Source organism: Ambystoma mexicanum, chromosome 11, assembly GCF_040938575.1.
Source record: "Ambystoma mexicanum isolate Mex_15411 chromosome 11, UKY_AmexF1_1, whole genome shotgun sequence".
Lineage (NCBI taxonomy): Eukaryota > Metazoa > Chordata > Amphibia > Caudata > Ambystomatidae > Ambystoma > Ambystoma mexicanum.
The window spans coordinates 885,905,924-885,932,170 of record NC_090934.1 but is presented as its reverse complement, the minus strand read 5'-3'; the positions used below and the strand labels follow the sequence as shown (position 1 = coordinate 885,932,170).

At 45.6% G+C, this 26,247-nt stretch overlaps 1 protein-coding gene across 1 annotated transcript in view; it reads right to left on the bottom strand.

Moving 5' to 3' along the window:
• MOB2 (MOB kinase activator 2) overlaps positions 1 to 7,038 on the bottom strand; it is a 644,864-nt gene extending 637,826 nt beyond the window's left edge. The window contains exon 1 of the mRNA XM_069623962.1: positions 6,334 to 7,038. Within this exon, the coding sequence (XP_069480063.1) occupies positions 6,334 to 6,350 (17 nt within the window). The 5' untranslated portion in view covers positions 6,351 to 7,038. The remainder of the gene's footprint in view (positions 1 to 6,333) is intronic.
• Positions 7,039 to 26,247: the final 19,209 nt, after the last annotated feature.

Below are 26,247 nucleotides of genomic sequence, written 5' to 3'. Positions count from 1 at the left end.
AGGCCGCTACCCGATAATCCCCCTGAGGCCGCTACCCGATAATCCCCCTGAGGGTAGTAATCAGCAAGAGGATGTCATTGGGAAGGAGGACCCCATTGAGAGTGGTGACGATCTTGGGAGAACATGGTATCCCTCCAACCCTCCCGCCTTCCCTCAAAATTCCCATTCCCTAATGCCCCATGTAATTCTGTAACACATCCCAAAAAGAAACCACTGGGAAGAGGAAGAGGCAACGAGCAGTGGGGATAACTGACCAGACCGAATTCACACGCTCTAGTCTTTCGAGCAATGTCATTGGTCAGCTCCCATTCAAAGTAGGAGAGGGAAGAGAAGGATGATGTTCGCAGAGTGGCATTTACTGCCGAAAGACACACAGAGGAAGCTCTGGTGTGCCAGAGGAGCCGCCAAACAGCACAGCAGATGCACCAAAGACCAGAGGAGGCTCTGGTGTGCTCGAGAAACTGCTGACTAACAGAAGAGATGCATAGAGAACCTGGGAAGGCCCTGGTTAACCAAAGAAGCATATGCAGCTCCTGGGAGACCTGCGAACAACCGAGTGTGATGGCCAAGACCCTGCAGGTAAAAGGGAGGCCAATCCAAGCATTGGGGAGACCCAGGGAGAGAGTGAAGTGAAAAGCAATATGCAGAAAGAATATGTGCTGGGGAAGAGACACCCAAGTAAAGAAAACACAAACAGAATTAAGAAGGGTTACAAAATGTATATACACAAGTGATATTGGCAGAGCTTGGCAGGGGAGTAAACCACGGCTGTGGTGTGAAGAGGAATTAAAGAAAGAACAAGTGAAAGGGGTCTTGAACCCATAATGGGTTAGCGCGCACCTAAATGTAACAAGGAGAAATACAAACTTTGCTTTTGCCAGAAACTCTTAGACCTAGGCAGGAGAGGAAACCAAGACTGTGGGACTAAGGAACGTTAGAAATAAAGAATAGTGTGAATGATCAAGTGAAGGGGATCTGGAAGCCAGGTTGGGGAACTGCTCCCCAAGTTGTAATCAAGAGCAATACAACCGATACCCAAAGACCTTGTCAGGAGAGTAAACCAAGGCTGTGAAAACAGACAGAACTGAGAATACAAATGAGTGCTCTAGTTGGCAGGACAGTGAACCAAGAGGAGGGATACTGAAGATCAAGGCAGAGCTTAAGTGAAGAGAACCAATTTATTTTGCCCGGGCGCAGTACTTAAGGAAAGGGCCCTCCCACTGAAGATTGACCTGGAGAAAGCCATAAGACTCTGGAGAAAGGTAATCAAACCCTTGAGTCTAATGGAACTTTTGTTTGCTTTGTTGCACCTTTTTGGTTGGAACCTTTGTTTTGTGAACTGCGAAGCCGGGCTGCAGGCCGACAGCCACAAGACATTTCCCCCCTTCACCTTTTGTTAGTTTAGAGTGTGAGGGACAGGGTAGGATTTGGACACAGGACAACAAACTTTACTTTGGACATTCTGACACCGACAGTTTCAATATTTAGTTATGTTTAAGCTGGGAATTCCCTCTTAGCGATAGGGTAGCTAATTTCCTCAAACTCATCCATTTTTGTTAATAATAAAAGTCTTTGCCAATCAACATGCCACCTTTGTGTCAGTCTCTTACTCCTGGACCCTCCAAGTATATTAAAACTTACTTTGGAATCAATGTGGTAAATGGTAATATAAATGGTCAGCAGCAGCAAGGCCCCTTCTCAAGAGTGAGTGATTGTTATTACACCAACAACAGGGGTCACAGCCTCTCAAATCTTCAAGACTGCACTTAAAACATGCTAAACCTGGGTCTCCATGCAGTGCAAGCGATATTACAAGACACTATTGAAATGGTTGCATTTAAAAATGAAATGGAAACTCTGCAAAATATGTCCCTGTAGTGGTAATCAAGACAGGTACTTAAATGTTTATGTAGCGCTTCATGCAGGATTTGTCCAACTTCTAAGCGCTATTATTAGCTCAGTCTATAGTTTACTGACTTCTGAAGGTTGTAAGGTTAACTCGCCCCAGCCAATATTTGGCCATCAGACAAGGTGTAGATTTTCGCATTTTGCACTTACCGCTCTGTACCATTGTATCACAACAATGGCAAACCACTGAGCACTGCTAGGTTCCAGTAAATGATGGCTTTAATTTGTCAACAGAAAATTCTGCTACCAAAACACATGATACATGTCATGATTGCTTTACTGTGCAGGTGGCTAGATTTGTGTCTTACGAATGTAAATACAAACCGAAGAGATCAAATGTGCAGACTTTTTGTAGAGGAAAAATGAAAGGCATATTGACTGCTGTATGCTCTTGTAATATTAACATCCCCTTCTGCAACATGGTTTAAGAAGTGGGCCAACTAAAGAGTGGTTGGGAAATGGTACACAAATCATTTATTGTTCTAAGGTTAAATTCCTTCTAATTACAGTATTCACTATCAATGCTATATTATTTCCATCTGTGAGGAGCTTACACTGCAAAGGCAAGTAACTTACTATTCTATGTGGATGGTGGTCCCACTGCGGTTATGCTATTCCTATTAAATGTGAGGAGAGCTCAGACCAATTACCCCCTTGCAGGGCAGGTTCTTTATGAGGGGAATTTGGACTGATAATGCATATGCTGTTCCCATACAATATGCGAGTGTAGCTTGCATTTCTGATGCTCCATATACCTGTTCAGTGTGGGGGTGCTTTCACTGCTTGCTCCATCCCATGTAGTTTCTTCTTCCCAATGCAAGTGGAACCTTTATTCCTGCAACCAACTTCTCTGTGGCAATGCTGCACTGTTCAGACCCATTACATTCCTTTTACATGCGAGGACAGAATGCTCTACTGAGTTGCATGGCATAGCTTTTCTATATTAGATGGAGGGAGTGCATCCATTTCTTATCTGTTAGTTGTATTTCTAAATGCTGTGGTATTTGTAGGAAGAAAACCGCAGCATTTACAAACACAACAAGGTTGCATTACTGACTGCGGCGGCTTTTGCTTGGAGTCTCCTGGAGTCCCCCAACCCGGGGGAGCTCAGGAGACTCGAAGCGAAAGCCGCCGCAGTCAGAAATACAACCTTGTTGTATTTGTGATTGCCATCGTTTTCCAACCACTGCAATCAGAAATACAACTATGTTGTATTTATAATTGCTGCGCCTTTGCTTTTTGCCTTTCATTTTACGTTTTCTGTGCTTCCCTGGGCTTTGGGAGCACTGAAAGCGTAAAAAGAAAGTGAAGGCAGCCCACCAAGCTCATGTACAGCTCTACTCTGGCTACTCTAAGCAAAAGTTCCCAGTAGAGGGCTTTTGCTGGTCATTTAGTGCCGCCAGGGCAGAGCTTAACATGAGCTGGAGGAGGCTGCCTGAAATGGCAAAATGGTTGCTCCCATGTAAATGCTTTGAGCCTTGTTTGCTCAAATGTTTACATAGGAACTGTCATTAAAATTATGTTTAATGCATGTTTTTCATTATGGCCCATCTGTTGGGACAATAATATTTTTGAGCGCACTATTCCTTTAACTTGGACAGATCTACTCCATTTGTTCTACGTGTTGGCAGCTTTTATTGCGGTTGTCCTGATTCACCTTTTGTTTGCGTGAGGGAACTCGGTTGGGCTCCTACTGAAGAGGACATGTTCTGGGCGAGCAAGTCTGAGGTTTTACCTATTCTTTGCATGCAGGGGAAGCTTGCAGTGTTAGTGCTCATCTGCTCCCTTTATGAGAGGGTCTACTGCACAGTGATTGCTCTTAATTCGAGAGAAACCTGCTTTTCGGTCAGGATATGGGCTGGTGCTGCATAATGATTTCCATACAGTTTTATTCAATGCGTGGTCTGGATTTTCACATACCTTTTACTCTTTTTGTGGAGGACAACACTAATTTTTACTCCTTTGAAATTGCATTTACTCTCAAAGTTCAGAAATAGGGAGAAAAATACTCCAAGCTCAAAATTTTGAGTGAAGAGCTGTTTGGTGCAGTTACAATATTTGGCAAAAAAAGTGAGTCGACTGTACTTTCTATAACTGGCCTGTTAAAGTAAATGATGTTCACTTTTCTTTAAAGGGTCAGTACATTAACTATACATTTAAAGGGGGAGTCCAATGAAATGCTACCTAGTAAAAGCATGTGGATCACGATCTATACTTTAAGGAGGGATTGGTGGTGCTCTAGGATAATAGCTCCTGTGAAATATAATGACGCTGGGGGACAGAGGCCCGCAACGTCAAGGAATTGGAACACCTGTAATTCTCAGAGCCCACAAAACAGAGCTATTCAAGTAAGATGGGGAAGCCTTCTGAAAAAAGTAGACCCAAGGAGACAAGTCCTAAGGCTTCCTCTACTTCCTCATCTGTGTCTTCCAGCATAGGAAAAAGAAAACGGAGAAAGCATGTTCTACACAGTACTAAGCCGTTTTGGAAAGTGCTGTGGGAGGAAGATAATGCAATACATGCTTTTTTTAAAGGGGTGTGTCTGCATCTCCTTTGTATTCCTCCTGGTTCGTCAGAATATGCCTCTAGGAGACAATGGGAGAACCCTTCAGGTAAATATCTAGACGAAGAAGCCATAGATGATGTTTGAACCATTTCTTCAATAGGATGCAGTTTTGCAGGCCTGATCCGGTCAGGGGCGGCAGTCATATGGTGGGATAGTTTTGAGTGATGGCCACAAAAGCTACTAAAAGGAATATGGGGATCCTTAGTGGATTGCCTTCCACATTTTAGGTCCGAGATTCACCTTCTGACTGGGGAAGAGGCAGCACTACCTACATCACTAGAAATAGATTGCTTGTTATTCCTGGCTGTTCGGCCATACATGGCTCTAGAGGAGAAGACCTGTGGGCAAGTGGGTTGACAGCACTTCGCAAGATTTACACTATTGCAAATCTGGCCTTGAAGAGCAAGGTTTATGGGTGATCACCCAGCTCCTCCTAGGTACTTCCAAGACTTGGCACACGCAATTATTTGAAGCAAGTACTATATGAAGTTATCAGCGAAAATGCTACTCAAAGCAGAATTTGTGTCAGATTTATTTTAAGATGGCGTGAAAGCAGGCACTAATTATGGGCACAGCATGAACTATAGACATTGCAAAATATCTGTAGATTATGTCAGGCAGCAAACATGGCATGTGTGTTCCATCAGACAATCCACCGTGTGTGTCAATGCCAGGCAGCAATGTATGCCTATGTCAAGCAGCAATCACAGCATTTGCATCAATTATCTCGGGTAGCAGATGCAGGATATTTATATCAGGTAGTAAGCATGCACAGCAAATACAGCAGTTACATGAAAGAACAAACAGTTTGCGCCAGCTAGAAGGCAAGGAGTCGCTCCGTTATATGGGGAAAAACATAATATGCCGAGAAGATAACCCAGGAGTGCAACCAAAAAAAGCAAACTGGTGGTGTTAAGAAAGCAAACAAAGTAGATTTCAAAGTTGTGTACGGCGATGTAGGGGAAAGCAGCTCTCTCAACCCATCTAATAACCCACAGAATACGCGTGTTGAACGGTACAGCCGCATTATTAACTTTCATTGACCTCATAATAATGCATTTTATGAAACCTCTCTTATGTTCACGAGCCCATTTGCCAGTTTTCCGGATCAGACAGTGCAGTTTTATATCGGAAAAACATTCATAAAAAGGTATTAAAAAAAAGCTACATTCAAATCCTACTCTCAAAGCTCCCTTCCGGTGTCCCATCTGTACAACTTTTTCGTTTTCTCCATGTATTCATATTGTTCTTTTGCCACTGCCTGGGTTCTTTACCGACTCCTTTGCTTATAATTTCTCCGACTCATCTCATACACACTCAGCCTCTACTTCCTATACCCCCTCAACCAATCCTCGCCCTATGCTCTGAGACTATTATTTCTCTTCGTTACTCCCTTTAGCAAATATGGGCTTTTCCGCCCAAATGTATTCCTTCATCGCCTCTACCTGCCATGTCCCAACCCATACTCTCATTCTTATGGGTACATCTACTTAAACTGCAATCTTCCTAACTTAGGAGTTTCAGGTCTTCCATTCACCACACCTTCTGCACTGTCACCTCCAAAGCGCTTCCGCTTCCTGAACCTCTTGGCTCTTCCACCTACATGCCATGGCTTTTGAAACACCCAATGACTGTAACCAAACTCAACCGATGCCAAGTCTCTACCCATCCTGTTCCTTACTTCTCTACTACACGTCCCCTCTTAGCCCACCTCTGTCACACCACCCCTTTCTGTCCATGTTCAATTTAGTCTCTCTGTTCTTTCTCGGCCTCCTACAACTTCATTTCCACCTGCTGTGATATATGCCACGTCCAGACCCCCCGCTTCAATCTAGGAGCTTCCCAATCTCCCGACTCACCCCATCAACCAGTCCATGGCGGCTCCTCTGCTCTAGTATCAGTCTCAGCTCCGGACCGGCCGGAAGTAAACACAGTACAGCTTCACCGAGCGCCCCGCCCCTCACCCACTGCTTCCGCCCTGTCTATGGAACGCCCACCTCGCGTGGACGTGGTTTGAAAAACACAGAGAAAGGACTCAACCAGCGGTCGCCGATTCCCAGAGACTCTACCTACGATGCCACTTTGAAATATATAGGTCGTAAAAAAAGTCATGCAATCAGTGCCTTCAATAACCTAGCTCTACGTAGTGAAACTATGTACAGTACCCACCACTTGCAATACGCAGACTAATTTAACCTTACGTTTTAAAGAAATGTGATTGTGACTATCTACAATGTTACGCTAAAGATGTTAAGCTCCAGTTCTTCAGTAACAAAAATGCATATTAAAGCGGTAATTTACAAAGTGGCAAAGTGACTACCGTGTCTGGACTCCTCTCTATTGCTAGTAGCATCTAAGGCCCGTACATTCCAAAATGGTGTATACTCTCTCTCTCACGTCAGATCCACAGCGATTGTCCTTCTTTCTTTTCCATCAACGGGCACGCCAGCCCAACTAATACTATACAACACACACAGTCAGGAATGCGCTATCAGCACGGCCGAAAGCTACGAATAACCTCTTCTTGCTCCCTAGCGTTCTCTACCCTTAGTCACGTTGACACATGAGTGCACCTGGCCGCATCGGCTTCCGCTTTTCTAGAGAACTGTAGGGCAAGCTGCCGAGGACGCTGGGGATTGTAGTCTTTGTGGGAGATGTGAGCTAGCAATTGGACAGCGCCCTCCTGAAGGTGAACCTGGGAGAGTTGGCTAGAAGCTGGACAGCGACATCCGTGAAGGTGAACAAAACACCGCACGTCTTCTTGGGACACTACCCATGCACGGCGTTCGCGAGAAACGCTATCGAGAGGGTATGCCCACCTCCACGAATGTTACCCTGCGACGGCTAAATCCCGCTGGGAGATGTAGGCCAATTTAGCACTGTACGATCCGTTAGTGATGTAGGTCATGTCAGGCACTGGCACTTGTGTCAGCATGCCCCTTATAAAAAATAGTCTACAGTAATATTACATGTCCCACGGTATATTGCGGGCTGTAAGATTCTTTAGTGTTTTTGGATGAATACTGTAGCGCGTGGCTTGTGTACTGCAGTATTTGTACGAATTAATGACACATTCCATAGTTTACAAAAACTGCAGTCATTTCTTGTAGACTGTAGGACATGAATTGCGTCTCTAGTGTACTGAAATATATTCCGCAGCATACAGTTGTGTAATGTACAGGTGTTTGCATTACATACCGTAGTAAATGGTTTCAGCACTAGATTGTTTTATGTAAACATTATGTAATATACATTATACAAACATATAGTGTGTATTACAGTGTTCTGCAGTCGTCACAACTACAATGCAATTAATTCTAATAGAAACTAGTGCATGAATGGTGCCTCTAGTACACTCCAATATACAGTGCAGTATGAGGTAATGCACTGCAGAATATTATAGAACTGTACAATTGTTTGTAAAACATACTGCAGTTAAAAGTGTGCACACTAGATGTATACATGTATACTGTAGTATCTTCAGTATTCACATCATACTGCAGTCAGATGGGTAGCTCACGTGCAAAAATTAACCCTTGGGAATGGTACTGTGCCATGCAACGTGAGTGCACAGCCTCAGTCAGACCAACAGCCCCCTTTATTCTTCTGAGGTTGTATACGTTTAGTACTAAAAGTGGGTAATGTTATTGCAGCCATTAAAAGGGGATCTGCATGGCGTGCAATATAAATCACAATATTATTATTATTCCTGACTGTGATATTTTTGTAATAATTCCTCATCTCCAACCATTCTTGTTCACACATATAACTGTATTCTATGGAAGAATCGGCACCAATGCTCTTTAAGCTGATAGGTTGAGAGGGTGCTATTTAGTGTATTATAAGGCTGGATTCAGGCGTGCATCAGTCCATAGCAAGGGCTATGAGCAAGTGTGTGCCAAAATTTGAAGCAAACTTTCTCGAAGATGTGATTTTCTTGTTATATGGAAAAGTCAATGCAAAAAACACTTTGTGCTGCCTTTGAAAGGGACTGCAACCTGGGGAAAGGAGTTATTCTTGAGGAAAAAGTCTGTCCAAACTACTGGCAAGGTGGTCTACTCTACAGAAGAAGGGAGACATTAGTCTGCATTAAGAAGACACACAAACCTTTTAGTTTAGTTAGAAGTGTAAGGGAACAAAATAGGTTTTGACACAGGACTGTGGACTTTTGGTTACAGATATTCTGACATATCTTTAGCATTAAGTTGAGGCAGGGAGCCCCCTCTTAGTAATAGGGCCAGGTAGGCTTTATCCTTTATTATTCACATGAATAAAAGTCGTCTTTAGCAACAATCATGTCCCCTGTGGGTCAGTCAGTCTCCTCCTTCCACACTCTTATAGTGACCTTTAATGTATGAGGTCAAATGTTTCTCATCTTCCTATGTAAAATATGATATACACTTCACTAGTGCCACTATCACTATAATTGAAAGGGAACATTTTAATGGGTTATCCACAGTGTATTTTCTACAATGTACAGCACTATTGTTTAGTCGAATCAACTTTTTTGATTGGTAGTGGCAAGTAAAAATGCATCAATACAACTTCTGCTTGTGCCTTTCATTTGTCAATAAATCAGTATATATAGGTGCAATAGTGTTTTGGATGGCGTCTAGATTTTCACGATGTCCAGTTTTATAGGTTATACATACTTTTCTGATTCACCCTAGGATTGAGCTGCCTGGCGTTTATTACTGTAAGATTTTACATTTCCCATAGTATGATATTATCATTACACTGTTAGGTCCTAGAAGGGCACAGCAACTGTGTGTTTGCGCAGTGGTGTAGTATTTGGCTGATAAGGTCATGCTTAACATGACAGCGCCATAAGATTATAATGCTTCTCCAAGCTTTTGTTTGGAATCACTGTGATGTGTTAGTATATAAAGTGGAATCTACAGTACATTTACTTCACTGTATATATTAGTATATCTAAATACCCTTCCATCCCGTCATGTTTTCTAGTTTGTTTCTTGCATTCGCTGTACTCTGTATTTTATTTTCTGTCTCACAATGTAACTATCTCCTAGCTACCCAAGGGTTCAGCACACTGCAACAAATCCAAAAATAAATAAGTAAATAAATAAATATCAGCTACAATACATAATATTTTGAACTGTAGCTTTTATCATTGCTGCATTATAGACCGTTCTAAAGTTTACTTCAATATACTTTGCCACAAGACTGCAGTACTTTTTAAACATTATTCTAGCAGTATTCATTTTACAGTTTACAGTGGATTGTTTTTATATGGTTGTGGCACCACATAGTCTTCTGGGTACAATGTTCTACGTCCAAAACAGCATCTTCTCTGATAGTGGACCTATGATAATACTCTGCTTCCAAAGAAATGTGATCCAGGCACAGAACATCGTGTTCATAGGTGCCATCCTTTAAGACAAGGCTCGAGGGTCAGGTTTGCAGTAACTTTGTGTCTCTGCTGTCAGAACCTGAACCCCTTACCAAGCAATTATGGTGTCACAAGAGGGCAACACGACTTTCCCACACAAGAGCACTTCAGAGGAGGGCAAGCAAAACTCCCCTGCAAAGGCCTCAAGTGAAAAATTGGGAGAAATAACACAAATCCCTCTCCCTGGCCCCAAAGGAAAGAGAAGAGTTTAGGAAGTGAAGGGACAGGGCCCTAAACACCTTTAATCGGAGCATAAACTGGGGAACAAAGGGACCAGTCCCAAGATTACTCAGAACGGCTACTCAGCCACCTACCTGAACGGACATTGCTTGAACACCCAAGGCTCAGACGCCCTTAATAAGGACCACTTGCCCTCTGCCTTAATAAAGACTTAGGTCGAAACACGTGTTGGCTTGTTTCTCGCATGCACCTAGCATACGTGCTAGGGTGACTGGATACTTACCAACAAATAAACCTGACATGCAAACAAGAACCAGGAGTCCACATGTTATTTCAACTACCATCTCCAGGTCATATTCATCTCGCACCCCTTTTCGGGATTCGTCCGTGGTAGGCTATAACACCATCAAACAATTAAAGATTTGTGTGCAAACATAATTAATTACTAGTAACAACTGGCCTGAGCCCTTTAACCTTAAACATGAGTGCACATGGTTTGCATAGATACTTCAAACAATATGAAGGAGGCTGAGTAAACAGGTTCTCTTTGAACTGACAATAACTATCTCATCCGCGCTGGCTGTCGTAAATCTCCCCCTGTCTCACCTGTGATCAGGATCTCCCTTGTTCGGCCGCAGGACTCTTCCTGTGGATGGTTCGGGTCTTGAATAGGCTCGGCCGAGCCTCGTCAGGTTGCAGGACGCGTTCAGAGTTCCGGGAAGTTCGTGGTTCCAGGGTATCCAGGATTAGCGATGAACAAGTAAGTAGGGGGGGAAATCCAGGAACAGGATAAAGGCAAGGAAGGAAGTAAGAGGATCAAAGGAAATTAATGTAGAGAGTAAGCACACGTCGGGTCACTACCGAAGATAGCGTTGAGACGCGCGGACCCGCAGGGGCGTGACCAATTTATAGTATGTGCCACGACGTGAAAGCTAGTGCGTAGCACGGAGCTTGGTACGGCCATGTTGGGAGGAAGAAGGAGTACAAGCCCTTCGTGACAATGACCATGAGGTCCAGAAGGGGCAATTTCGCCGGGTCATGACAGCATGCCCCCTCCGAAGACTGGTTCCTCCAGGCTTGCCTGGGTGAATAAGATGGAATCTTCTGAGCAAACGAGGGGTCTTTAAATTAGAAACTGGTTCCCATGTTCTCTCGCTAGGGGGGTAGCCTTTCCACTCGACCAGATATTGTAGTCGACCCCTCCTATACCTGGAATCACATATCCTGGACACCTCATATTCCAACTGGTCGTCCACAACAACAGGTGTGGGTTTGAAAGGTTTTCGAGTAGAACTAACGTAGGGTTTCAACAGGGAAGTATGGACGACTGGATGTATCTTTTTCCAGGAATCCAGGAGCTTAAGTCGGAAGGAGACAGGATTGATGATCTCCTTTATAGAAAATGGACCATAATAGCGAGGAGCTAATTTGTTTGGTCGTAGATGTCGAGGTAACATTTTCGAGGCTAACCAGACTTGATCGCCAACTGAATAGGAAGGTGATGGTCTTCTCTTAGAGTCCGCATATCTTTTGGTTCGAGTCTGGGCCTGTTCTAACTGATCCTTTGCCTCTCTTTGTAAGTCGATCAGCGTCTGTATCCAAGAGTCAAGGGTAGGTACCGGAGTAGATTCAGGAAGAACTGTTGGTAAAACAGACGGGTGATAACCTTGACTGCAATAGAAAGGGCTGATCTTGAGAGCTGAATGATCTGAGTTATTGTAGGAGAATTCGGCTAAAGGTATAAGGAGAGACCAATCGTCTTGAATCTTGGTGGCAAAACAACAAAGCTATTGTTCCAGGGTTTGATTTACTCGTTCCGTTGCCCCATTGGTTTGTGGATGATAGCCTGAAGAAAGGGCACGTTGGATTCCTAGAACACACCAGAGATGTTTCCAGAATTGTGAAATATACTGAGGTCCCCGATCCGAAATAATCTTGGAAGGAAGGCCATGAAGACGAAAAATATGTTCCAGGAAAATTCCAGCAAGTTCTGAGGAAGATGGTAGTTTATACAATGGTGTAAAATGAGCTAGATGAGTGAACAAGTCAATGGTTACCATGATGGTTGTATATCCTCGGGAAGGTGGTAATTCAACAATGAAGTCAGTGGCAATAACTTCCCAGGGTCTGGTTGGCAACGTAGGTTGTAGAAGCAGACCCGCCGGCCTCTGATTATCGTATTTGTTCTGACTACAAATAGCACAGGTCTTGATGTATTGAACTACACTGGACTTCATCCCTTGCCACCAGAACTGTCTTTGTATAAGACGGAAGGTGTTAGTTACTCCTCGATGGCCGGAGTGAAGAGTATCATGGCATAGATTAATTACCTTCTGTTGAAGTTCTTTTGTCGGAATGACCACTGAATTGTTCTTGAATAAATATCCTTCCTTGATTGTCAGACGCCAGGGATTTTTCTTCGATATGTCCTTCCAGAGTTCAGATAATTGAGTCTGTGCTCTGATTTCTTCCATGAGATTGATCGCTTGAGCTACAAAGATTGTGGGTGGAAACATTTTAGGATAGATCTTATCCTCCAAGGGAACGTAGTCGAGACGCCGAGAAAGGGCATCGGCAATCAAGTTTTGCGATCCAGGTACATGTGAAATTTGAAATTGATATTGAGCAAAGAAGTAGGCCCATCGAGCTTGTCTACTGTTCCTGCACTCCATGGATTGTAGGACCTGAATATTTCGGTGATCAGTACGGACTTGAACTGGATATTTAGCACCCAGGAGTAAATGTCTCCATTCAGTGAAGGCATGACGAATAGCCAATAACTCCTTCTCCAGAACTGAGTAGTGAGTCTCGCTGGTGGTCAGAGTCCGTGAGAGATAAGCAATGGGATGTTCCAACTTATCATCGGATTCTTGTTTTAAAACTGCTTCTATGGCGTAATTGGAGGCATCAGTTTCCACTAGAAAAGGACGATTTATGTCAGGTTGGGCCAGGATGGGGGCCTGAGTGAATTCTTCTTTCAAGCGTTGGAATGCCTTGTCTTGTAGGATAGACCAATTAAATGGAACGCCTTTCTTCAGGAGATTAACAATGGGTTGAACAATCTCGGAAAAGGTGGGAATACATTTTCAGTAGAAGTTGTCAAGCCCCAGGAAGGATTGTATTTGCTTAACAGATGTTGGGGCGGGCCAAGCCAGTATGGCCTTCACCTTTGAAGGGTCCATACTAATTCCTTCTGAACTGAGGACAAATCCCAGATAGTGAACTGATGTAACATGAAACAAACATTTTTCTGGTTTGGCTAAGAGTTGATTTTCACGGAGAGGTTGAATTACTGCTTTTACATGTTCTTCATGTTTCAAGGAGTCCTTGGAGAAGATCAATATGTCATCCAAGTAGACGATAACATTGAGAAATAACATGTCAGAGAACACCCCATCCATAAAACGCTGGAAGACTGCGGGAGCATTAGTCAGACCAAAGGGCATGACTGGGTATTCAAAGTGACCAAAGGGTGTTCTAAAGGCTGTTTTCCATTCGTCTCCTTCCCGGATACGGATCAAATGGTAAGCACCTCGGAGATCCAGTTTCGTGAATATCACTGCACCTCTCACAGCTTCAAGGATATCCAAGATCAGGGGTAGTGGGTATCTGTCTTTCAGGGTGTATTGATTTAGGCCCCGATAGTCCAGGCAAGGTCTGAGCTCTTTGGTATCCTTTTTTGGAACGAAGAACAATGAAGCACCAGCTGGTGATTTTGAAGGTCTTATGGTGCCGTTCTCAAGATTAGTGTCTAGGTATTCCCGGAGGGCTCTCTTTTCGGGTTCTGAAAGGATAAACATCCTGCCAAAGGGAATCACTGCTGAGGGTTCAGTATCTATGGCACAGTCTTCGGGTCTATGTGGAGGTAAGGCTTGAACAATGGTAGTAGAGAATACATCAGCATACCCTTGATAGATCTCTGGAACTTGTACAATATTGGAAACCATGAGTGGTGTCTCTGGACACCTTGGTAGACTTATAGGAGCTGTGACTGAGGTATCCAGGTTTAAACAATGGCTCATACAGAACTCCGAGCCCAGGACTAAGGATCCGGCCGTCCAGTTAATATATGGATTGTGCCTTTGTAACCAGGGCATGCCCAGAACCAAGGGGTAATGGGCTGATTTTATGATGTCAAACACAATCCTTTCTTGATGATGATTTATGGAAAGATGGATCTCCCTTGTTTGTAGACTTATGGGTCCTGAGGAAAGAGGTCTTCCGTCAATTGCTTCCACTGGCTGTGAAAAACTTCTTGCTTCATATGGAATGTTATGACTTCTGACCCAATCTTGATCAATGAAGACTCCCATTGCTCCGCAATCCACCAAGGCCAGTATGGGGTAGACCTTGTCCTTGGATGGTGATAAAAAGGCCTGCAATATCACCAATTTGTTTTGTGCAGGAGAGTTCAAGGATGGAATTGATGTGGAGCAAACATCGCTCTCCCGAAACCTTGCTCCATTTAGGATCGGGAGCTGGCGTTTCCCGAGCGTCGGGGAGGAGCCAGAGGACACTCTTTAACTAGATGTTTATCTGAGGCACAATACATGCATAAGCCTGTGTGTATCCTTCTTAACCTTTCCTGCGGGGAAATTGGTCCACGAAAGGCTCCAAGTTGCATGGGTTCAGAATCAGTGCTCGGATTCTTGACAGATTCGGTCCTTGTAGTATTCTCTGGGGAGTTTCATTGAATTGAGACTTTATTCTTTTTCTTTTCGGCCTTTCTTTCTTGGATTCTGAAGTCTATTTGCATAGACAAGTCCAGGAGGGCCTGGAATGAACTAGGACGTGCCACTCTGGCTAATTCGTCCTTAATCTCTTCATTTAGACCTCTGCGAAACAAGGTAAAACTTGCTTCCAGGGGCCAGTCTGTCATGATCACTGCTTCCAAGGAGCCAGGACCAGCCCAACGTCCTTGGAAGCAGGCCCCTAATCCTAAGCCTAGGCACCAGCCGGTCCCTACTGGGACCTTTTGGACCTTGTCCTGGCGCCAGTGGCACCAGGCTCATCAAAGCCATCGGTCCCGGCACTGGAAGCGCCGGGCTCATAATATGTGTGAAGATGCTTGGGTGGACTTACCTGCAGCAGACCATGCTGCTTACTTACCAGCTACATAGGAATCCTCTGTAAGCCGGAACTATTTTCTTACCTGGGTGGGGCAAGCTCCACGCCCTGGATACAACACTGGAACTCTTCTGGAACAGGAACTCTTTTCTTACCTAGGCGGGGCCGTGGAGGAAGAAGCCTCATCACTCCTAGGCTATTTAAACCACACCCGATTGATGAAGCGTGCTTCGCGTTATTCTGCATCTGCAGCAGAACGCTCACCGAGTCTGTTCCAGCTTTTCTTCTTCCGATCCTGTACCTGCAAGAACAATACTTACCATTCCAGTATCCAGTCTTCAGCAGCGCCTGTAAAAGACAAGAAACAACAGGTTAGCACGACGACTTCACATGCAACGCATTCCTTACCTGGTCCATCGGCAGCGACCATTTCTTCACGCTGCACCTCCGCCTGTGGAGACAAAAGCATAGTTATTACTTACCGGCAATCCGCGAATTCCGGATGTTTTCAACACTGCAACCCAGCATCTGAAAGACAAAAGAAGAGACATTAGACAGGTATTTACTTACGCCCATCGTGCTCTCCACAATAGAGCCCCTGCAACTACTCCGGCGTTTTCCATCACCTCTTCAGCACGAACTCACAGCTGTGAAGGAAAGAGACAGTTAAAGCGCTTGCATATACTCACGCATTTCCAAGCGCTTCTTTCCAAGGCTCTGGCTCCAGCTTTGGCTCTCTTCATACCATCTTCTAACGCTAGAGCCCTGCAAAACAAATAGAACAAAGCATTATTCCGAGCCCTGTTCAATACTTACGTGTCCACGCACCTAAAGACTATATGGACTAAAAGGTGTCCGGAAACTCACCGCTCGTGCTGTTAACGGCGGTTGCGATCCTCTGATGTTAAGAGGCCTACGTTTCACCCAGTGAAGGAACTGGCAACGGCACCCTGCACCAGACACAGATGGAGAGCCCAGCATTCACCTATCTAAGGTGAGCACGTTTACCTGGGGGCTCTACGGAGAAGCTTAGACGAGAGAGAGAGAGAGAGAGAGAGAGAGAGAGAAGGACACTCAATTGCCCAGATCTTAACCCCATATATTCTTTCATCTGCAGAAATCTCACCCTTCGAGTTCGACACACAGTGCGAAGAGGCTCAGCCCCAGAAGCCAATCGAGTCCTGCACATCACTTTTCGAGTCACAGACTCCTTCCTGCCTAGACCAGCGCCTCCGTGGGAATCAGGTGAGCGTTACAGAAAGCGAAGCCCACCACAAAACTCTTACCCAGGCGCAATGGAAACCTCGGACACAGACCAACTGGCCCGATTGCTTGGGGAACTAAGAGCAGAGGTACATGCAGCTCGTCAGGAAACAAACTCTTTGAGAAGAGAGCTGATAATATCCAAGGAGCGAACGGAGGACCTCGCTAGGCAATTACTACAAACACAGGCAGGACAGACTCCTTTGCCCGCTCCAGGAGTAAGTTACCCTTCAGCATCCTCAAATCCAGTGCAAATCAATCTACCCGGTAATGTGCCTTTGGCTCCACCCGAACGCTTTTCTGGTGACCCAAAGAAATTTGCAGTGTTTATCAACCAGTGCCGCCTACACTTCTTATGTCACCCAGCTGCCTTTCCAACAGACCAGACCAAGGTGGCTTTCGTGCTTTCTTATCTCAGTGGCAGTGTCGCAGATTGGTCGATCCCTTTGGTCACTCAGGATGATCCGGTCCTTCACGATTTTCAGGCCTTCCAGTCCAGCATGGAGAAACTGTTCGCAAGACATGCCCAGGGGCAGGCCTTGGACAATGAACTCCTTTCGTTACGACAGGGTAATCAAGACCTCTTGACTTATATTGTCTCATTCAATAGACTTATAGTGGAAACTCAATGGCCGGAGGATAAAAGAATAACGCTTTTCTACAGAGGCCTGCGTGGAGAGCTCAAGGATGTGTTAGCTCAAATTGTGAATCCTCCACAAGAATGCTCAGACTATATTGACTTAGTTGTCCAATTAGACCACCGATTACAGAACAGGAAGGCTGATCGTTCCAAATTTGATACCCGAGTATTTTCTAAACCACAGACCTCTACTAGGGGAGCCGACACCGTGGAACCCATGCAACTAGGGGGCATGAAAGGACCTTTAACTCAAAAGGAGCGGGAAAGAAGAAGACAGCTGCAATTATGCCTCTATTGCGGAAACTCGGGGCACTTTCTTCGAGACTGCCCAGTGAAACCAGCTAAGAAGGCTGTAGGAGCCGCAGATACCTTTACCCAAAATTCTGAGCAGGGAAACGACCTAGCCCGACAAGTGTAGAGGTCCTCTTGCCGAGCGTTAAAATCTGTCCCGTGACCTCGCATTTCGTGGTGCCTATGGTCCTCATTAGCCCAGAACGTCCGGATCGTTTGCATGCAATTGAAGCTTACATCGACAGCGGAGCAATCGGTAATTATGTGGACCGTGAAATGGTATCAAGGATGAATCTACCTCTTGTCCCTAAGGCAGTAAAAGACGTCATTACTACAGTGGATGGCACGGAGATAGCCTCCGGACCAATAACGCATGCCACCCAAGAAGTGACGTTAGTGAGCCAAGATGGACACCGGGAGAAAATCGTGTTCGATGTGATCAAGGCCCCTCAGTTCCAGATCATTCTGGGAATTCCTTGGTTAGAGAAGCACAATCCTCAGATCGATTGGCGAGCAAAGACGGTTCAGTTTCCAGAATGTTTTACCACTTGTTATCCTCGGCCTGATGTTTCACTGGCAGCGATCTCTTCCGAGGTTCCCAAATTACCTCCCGAATACCAGGAATTCCAAGACGTCTTTCGGAAGGACCAAGCTAACACCCTGCCTCCTCATAGGTCCTACGACTGTCAAATAGACCTGATACCCGGAACAACTCCTCCTTGTTGTAGGATTTATGCCCTCACCGAGCCAGAGAATCTTCACCTCAGACAATATCTGGACCAATACCTAGCTAACGGGTTTATCCGTCCTTCAAAATCTCCAGCTTCCTCGGCTTTGTTCTTCGTTCCGAAAAAGGAAGGAGACCTTAGGACTTGCATAGATTACCGCACCCTGAATCAAATCACCGTTAAAAACAGATACCAGTTACCTTTGATCCCTGAACTCCTGGACCAAGTCAAAGACGCATGTATTTATACAAAGTTGGATCTCAGAGGAGCCTACCACTTGGTACGAATAAAAGAGGGCGATGAATGGAAGACGGCATTCCGCACCAAGTATGGGCTGTTCGAATATCAAGTGATGCCCTTTGGACTTTGTAACGCTCCTGCCGCTTTTCAGTATTTTATGAATGATGTCCTTAGAGAACTCATAGATGTGTGTGTTGTTGTCTACATTGATGACATCCTCGTCTATTCATCATCTGAAGAGGAACACCAGAGACACGTCAAAGAGGTTCTCGAGAGATTGCGTCAACATAACCTTTTTGCTAAGCTTGAAAAATGCGTTTTCAACGTAACTGAAGTTGAGTTCCTGGGATTCATATTGTCACCTGACGGAGTCCATATGGATTCAAAGAAAGTCGATGCAATCATTAAGTGGCCATCACCAACCTCTGTAAAAGGAGTTCAAAGCATGTTAGGCTTCGCTAACTTTTACCGCAAATTCATTCCTGAATTCTCTTGGATAGTCCAGCCCATCACCGCTCTGTTAAAGAAGAACAAACGTTTTGAGTGGTCTACTGAAGCAGAACAAGCTTTTCAGGACTTAAAAGCTAAATTCATTTCTGCACCTGTTCTAAAACATCCTCGCCCAGAACTCCCCTACATCGTGGAAACGGATGCTTCTAGTCTTGCTATGGGGGCAGTTTTATCACAAAGAGATCCGGTCACACACCAATTACATCCTGTAGCCTTTTGGTCCCGCAAATTCTCGGCTCCCGAGATCAACTATTTGTCATGATCACTGTTTCCAAGGAGCCAGGACCAGCCCAACGTCCTTGGAAGCAGGCCCCTAACCCTAATCCTAGGCACCAGCCGGTCCCTACTGGGACCTTTTGGACCCTGTCCTGGCGCCGGTGGGACCAGGCTCATCAAAACCATCGGTCCCGGCACTGGAAGCGCCGGGCTCATAATTGGTGTGGAAGTGCTTGGGTGGACTTACCTGCGGCAGACCATGCTGCTTACTTACCAGCCACTTAGAAGCCCTCTGTGAACAGGAACTACTTTCTTACCTGGGTGGGGCAGCTCCACTCCCTGGATACAGCACTGGAACTCTTCTGGAAACTGGAACTCTTTTCTTACCTAGGCGGGGCCGTGGAAGAAGACGCCTCATCACTCCAAGGCTATTTAAACCACACCCGATAGATGAAACGTGCTTCGTGTTATTCTGCATCTGCAGCAGAACGCTCACCGAGTCTGTTCCAGCCTTTCCTCTTTCGATCCTGAACCTGCAAGAATTATACTTACCATTCCTGTATCCAGTCAACATCAGCACCTGCAAAAGACAAGAAACAACAGGTTAGCAAGACAAACTTTACACACAGTGCTTTCTCACCTGATCCATCAGCAGCGGCCGTGTCTTCAGGCTGCACCTTCGCCTGCAAAGACAAAAGCATTGTTATACTTACCAGCACGCCGTGAATTCCGGATTTCTTCATTCTGCATCGCCGCCTGTGAAGACAAAGTTTAGTTAAAACTTACTAGCATTCCGCTCACTCCGGCGCTGCAAACCAACATCTGAAAGACAAAAGAAAAAGACATTAAGCAGGTATTTACTCACGCCCATCGCGCTCGTCGCAATAAAACGCCTGCGAATACTCCGGCGTCTCTTTAACACGAACTAAGCTGCAAGGAAAGAGACAGTTAGAGCGCTTGCCATACTTACGAATTTCCAGGCGCTTCACTCCATCTTCCATCCCAAGAGTCCTGCAATACATAAGGGAAAAGCATTATACAGAGTCTTCAATATTAACGTGCCACGCATTTAAAGACTATAAAGACAAAAGGTGTCCAGAAACTCACCGCTCGTGCAGATAACGACGGTAACCATCCTCTGAATTCAAGAGGCCAATGTTTCACCAGTGAAGGAACTGGCAACGGCACCCTGCACCAGACGCAGATGGAGAGCCCAGCATTCACCTATCTAAGGTGAGCACGTTGACCTGGGGGGCTCTACAGAAAAGCTGGGAAGAGAGAGAGAGAGAGAGAGAGAGGGACATTCAACAACCCAGGCCATTAACCCCCATATTCTTTCACCTGCAGAAACCTCACTCTTCGAGTTCGACACACAGTGCGAAGAGGTTCGACCCCAGAAGCCAATCGAGTCCTGCACATCACTTTTCGAGTCACAGACACCCTCCTGCCAAGACCCGCGCCTCCGTGGGAATCAGGTGAGCGTTACAGAACGCGAAGCCCACCACAAAACTCCTACCCAGGCGCAATGGAAACCTCAGACACTGATCAACTAGCCCAGTTGCTCAGAGAATTAAGAGCAGAAGTACATGCAGCTCGTCAGGAAACAAACTCTCTAAGAAGAGAACTGATAATTTCCAAGGAGCGAACTGAGGACCTCGCTAGGCAGTTGCTACAAACGCAGGCAGGCCAGACACCTTTGCCCGCTCCAGGAGGAAGTTATCCTTCTGCATCATCTTTAAATCCTGTGCAAATCAATCTGCCCGGTAATGTGCCCTTGGCTCCGCCCGAACGCTTTTCTGGTGATCCAAAGAAATTTGCTGTGTTCATCAACCAGTGCCGCTTACACTTCTTATGTCGACCAGCTGCTTTCCCAACAGACCAGACCAAGGTGGCTTTCGTGCTTTCTTATCTCAGTGGCAGCGCCGCAGATTGGTCGATCCCTTTAGTCACCCAGGATGATCCGGTTTTACATGATTTCCAGGCCTTCCAGTCCAGCATGGAGAAACTGTTCGCAAGACATGCACAAGGGCAGGCCTTGGACAATGAACTTCTTTCATTACGACAGGGTAATCAAGACCTCTTGACTTATATAGCCTCATTCAACAGACTTATAGTGGAAACTCAATGGCCCGAGGATAAGAGAATAACGCTTTTCTACAGAGGCCTGCGTGGAGAGCTCAAGGATGTGTTAGCTCAAGTTGTGAATCCTCCACAAGAATGCTCAGACTATATTGACTTAGTTGTCCAATTGGACCACAGACTACAGAACAGGAAGGCAGATCGTTCCAAATTTGATACCCGAGTGTTTTCTAAACCACAAACCTCTACTAGGGGAGCTGACACGGTGGAACCCATGCAAATAGGGGGCATGAAAGGACCTTTAACCCAGAAAGAGCGGGAAAGAAGAAGGCAGCTGCAATTATGCCTCTATTGCGGAAACTCAGGACACTTTCTTCGGGACTGTCCAGTGAAACCAGCTAAGAAGGCTGTAGGAGCCGCGGATACCTGTACCACAAATTCTGAGCAGGGAAACGACCTAGCCCGACAAGAGTAGAGGTCCTCTTGCCGAGCGTTAAGATTTGTCCCGTGACCTCGCATTTCGTGGTACCCATGGTCCTCATTAGTCCTGAACGTCCGGATCGTTTGCATGCAATTGAAGCTTACATCGACAGTGGAGCAATCAGTAATTATGTGGACCGTGAAATGGTATCAAGGATGAATCTACCCCTTGTCCCTAAGGCTGTAAAAGACGTCATTACTACTGTGGATGGCACGGAGATAGCCTCCGGACCAGTAACGCATGCCACCCAAGAAGTGACGCTAGTGAGTCAAGATGGACACCGGGAGAGAATCGTGTTTGATGTGATCAAGGCTCCTCAGTTCCAGATCATTCTGGGAATCCCTTGGTTAGAGAAGCACAATCCTCAGATCGATTGGCGAGCAAAGACGGTTCAGTTTCCAGAATGTTTTACCACTTGTTATCCTAGGCCTGATGTTTCACTGGCGGCAATCTCTTCGGAGGAGGTTCCCAAATTACCTCCCGAATACCAGGAATTCCAAGACGTCTTCCGGAAGGATCAAGCTAACACCCTGCCTCCTCATAGGTCTTATGACTGTCAAATAGATTTGATACCCGGAACAACTCCTCCTTGCAGCAGGATTTATGCCCTCACCGAGCCTGAGAATATTCACCTCAGACAATATTTGGACCAATACCTAGCTAACGGGTTTATCCGTCCTTCAAAATCTCCAGCTTCATCGGCTTTGTTCTTCGTTCCGAAAAAGGAAGGAGACCTTAGGACTTGCATAGATTATCGCGCCCTGAATCAAATCACTGTTAAGAACAGATACCCGTTACCTTTGATCCCTGAACTCCTGGACCAAGTCAAAGACGCATGTATATATACAAAATTGGATCTCAGAGGAGCCTACCTCTTGGTACGGATAAAAGAGGGCGATGAATGGAAAACGGCCTTCCGCACCAAGTACGGACTATTCGAATATCAAGTGATGCCCTTTGGACTTTGTAACGCTCCTGCCGCTTTCCAATATTTTATGAACGATGTCCTTAGAGAACTCATAGACGTGTGTGTTGTTGTCTACATTGATGACATCCTTGTCTATTCATCATCCGAAGAGGAACACCAGAGACACGTTAAAAAGGTTCTCGAGAGATTGCGTCAACATAATCTTTTTGCTAAGCTTGAAAAATGCGTTTTCAACGTAACTGAAGTCGAGTTCCTGGGATTTATATTGTCACCTAACGGAGTCCATATGGATTCAAAGAAAGTCGATGCAATCATCAAGTGGCCATCACCAACCTCTGTAAAAGGAGTTCAAAGCATGTTAGGCTTCGCTAACTTTTACCGCAGATTTATTCCTGAATTTTCTCGGATAGTCCAGCCCATCACCACTCTGTTAAAAAAGAACAAACGTTTTGAGTGGTCTTCTGAAGCAGAACAAGCTTTTCAGGACTTAAAAGCTAAATTCATTTCTGCACCTGTTCTAAAACATCCTCGCCCAGAACTCCCCTACATCATGGAAACGGATGCTTCTAGTCTTGCTATGGGGGCAGTTTTATCACAAATAGATCCGGTCACACACCAGTTACACCCTGTAGCCTTTTGGTCCCGCAAGTTTTCAGCTCCCGAGATCAACTATTCAATTACAGACAAGGAACTTTTAGCTATCAGATCGGCCTTTAAAGCATGGCGGCATTATCTTTTAGGAGCCAGACACACAGTCACCGTAATGACTGATCACCGCAATTTACAATATCTAAAGACGGCCAAAGCTCAGTCTTCCAGACAGCTTCGCTGGGCTCTGTTTCTTGCTGAATTTGACTTTATAATTACTTATCGACCAGGCAGTAAGAACGGAAAAGCAGATGCCCTCTCCCGGATGGGAGTAGATGAACATTTGACCACTCCAGAACCAATACCCATAATCCCAGAACAAAGGATTTTGGGTTTGGTCAGCACTCAATCTTTCGAAGACATCAAGACCACGGTTAAATCACTCCTAACTCCGGCCGATTTGCAGGACTGGCAATTAAAGGGAAAAGAATTCTCAGTGGATCAAGACCTACCATATTTCCGAGGACGATTGCACTTGCCCTGTGAGAAAATACAAAAACAAGTAATCTCCTGTTATCACGACTCTCTAATGGAGGGTCACCCTGGCATTACCAAAACCATGGAAAAGATTAAAAGACATTTCTGGTGGCCATCATGGAAAAAGGATATTAGAGACTTTGTAATCTCCTGCAGTGTGTGTGCCCAGAATAAAAGTCAGAAGCAGAAACCAGCCGGCCTATTACAGCCACTAGACATCCCTCCCTGTCCATGGCATACCTTGTCCATGCATTTTATCACCGACTTACCTCCATGCTCGGGGTATACTACCATCTTAGTAGTCGTGGATCTATTCTCCAAGATGGCTCACTTCATTCCCCTGAAGGGTCTACCTTCAGCCTCAGTATTGGCCCGAGAATTCTTGGAAAACATCGTTCGCTTACACGGTTTTCCCTCGGTTTTAGTCTCTGATAGGGGAAGTCAATTCATCTCCCACTTCTGGCGCAGTTGCTGTCGTCTAGCCCAAATTGATGTAAGACTTTCGACCAGTCACCATCCCCAAACTGACGGACAAACCGAAAGGACAAATCAGACACTAGAGCAATATCTAGGTTGCATGCTCCAACAAACTGAAAACCCCTGGAAGGATATTCTTTGGATCGCTGAATACGCTTACAACAATTCAACTCATTCTGGAACCGGGAAGACTCCTTTTTTCCTATTATACGGACACCATCCTAGAACCTCCAACCTGGATCCTCCCCAAGAATTTGAAGCACCTGCTGTGGATCACTTGCACTCGGAGATCACTCGTGCTTTTAAGGAAGCCACTGCCCATCTGCAAAGAGCTAAAGCTCAATTCAAAAAAGGAGCAGATCGACACCGTAAAGAGGCCCCTCACTACGCAGTAGGAGACCAGGTCTGGTTATCCACTAAGCACCTGCCTCTAAAAGGACCCCGCACCTTCACCCCAAGATACCTTGGACCCTATCTCATCTCTGCCATAGTTAATCCGGTGGCTGTCAAATTGGATTTACCTGCGCATATGAAAATACATCCAGTCTTTCATGTCTCCTTATTAAAACCAGTACAACCAGAAACCCGATTGACTAAACTCCCAGAACCTGTTTTGGTAGAAGGAGAACTTGAATTCGAAGTAAAGAACATCCTAGACTCCAAAATCACCAAATCTAAATTATATTACCTGATTGATTGGAAAGGATACGGCCCCCAGGAAAGATCTTGGGAACCCTCAGAATCCACGCACCTCGTCTGGTCAAGAAATTCCATCTGAATCACCCCGACAAGCCAAAACCCCCAGAGAAGACACGCTTAGGAGGGGCCTTGAGGGGGGGTGCTGTCATGATCACTGCTTCCAAGGAGGCAGGACCAGCCCAACGTCCTTGGAAGCAGGCCCCTAATCCTAAGCCTAGGCACCAGCCGGTCCCTACTGGGACCTTTTGGACCTTGTCCTGGCGCCAGTGGCACCAGGCTCATCAAAGCCATCGGTCCCGGCACTGGAAGCGCCGGGCTCATAATATGTGTGAAGATGCTTGGGTGGACTTACCTGCAGCAGACCATGCTGCTTACTTACCAGCTACATAGGAATCCTCTGTAAGCCGGAACTATTTTCTTACCTGGGTGGGGCAAGCTCCACGCCCTGGATACAACACTGGAACTTTTCTAGAATAGGAACCCTTTTTTACCTAGGCGGGGCCGTGGAGGAAGACGCCTCATCACTCCTAGGCTATTTAAACCACACCCGATTGATGAAGCGTGCTTCGCGTTATTCTGCATCTGCAGCAGAACGCTCACCGAGTCTGTTCCAGCTTTTCTTCTTCCGATCCTGTACCTGCAAGAACAATACTTACCATTCCAGTATCCAGTCTTCAGCAGCGCCTGTAAAAGACAAGAAACAACAGGTTAGCACGACGACTTCACATGCAACGCATTCCTTACCTGGTCCATCGGCAGCGACCATTTCTTCACGCTGCACCTCCGCCTGTGGAGACAAAAGCATAGTTATTACTTACCGGCAATCCGCGAATTCCGGATGTTTTCAACACTGCAACCCAGCATCTGAAAGACAAAAGAAGAGACATTAGACAGGTATTTACTTACGCCCATCGCGCTCTCCACAATAGAGAGCCTGCAACTACTCTGGCGTTTTCCATCACCTCTTCAGCACGAACTCACAGCTGTGAAGGAAAGAGACAGTTAAAGCGCTTGCATATACTCACGCATTTCCAAGCGCTTCTTTCCAAGGCTCTGGCTCCAGCTTTGGCTCTCTTCATACCATCTTCTAACGCTAGAGCCCTGCAAAACAAATAGAACAAAGCATTATTCCGAGCCCTGTTCAATACTTACGTGTCCACGCACCTAAAGACTATATGGACTAAAAGGTGTCCGGAAACTCACCGCTCGTGCTGTTAACGGCGGTTGCGATCCTCTGATGTTAAGAGGCCTACGTTTCACCCAGTGAAGGAACTGGCAACGGCACCCTGCACCAGACGCAGATGGAGAGCCTAGCATTCACCTATCTAAGGTGAGCACGTTTACCTGGGGGCTCTACGGAGAAGCTTAGACGAGAGAGAGAGAGAGAAGGACACTCAATTGCCCAGATCTTTAACCCCATATATTCTTTCATCTGCAGA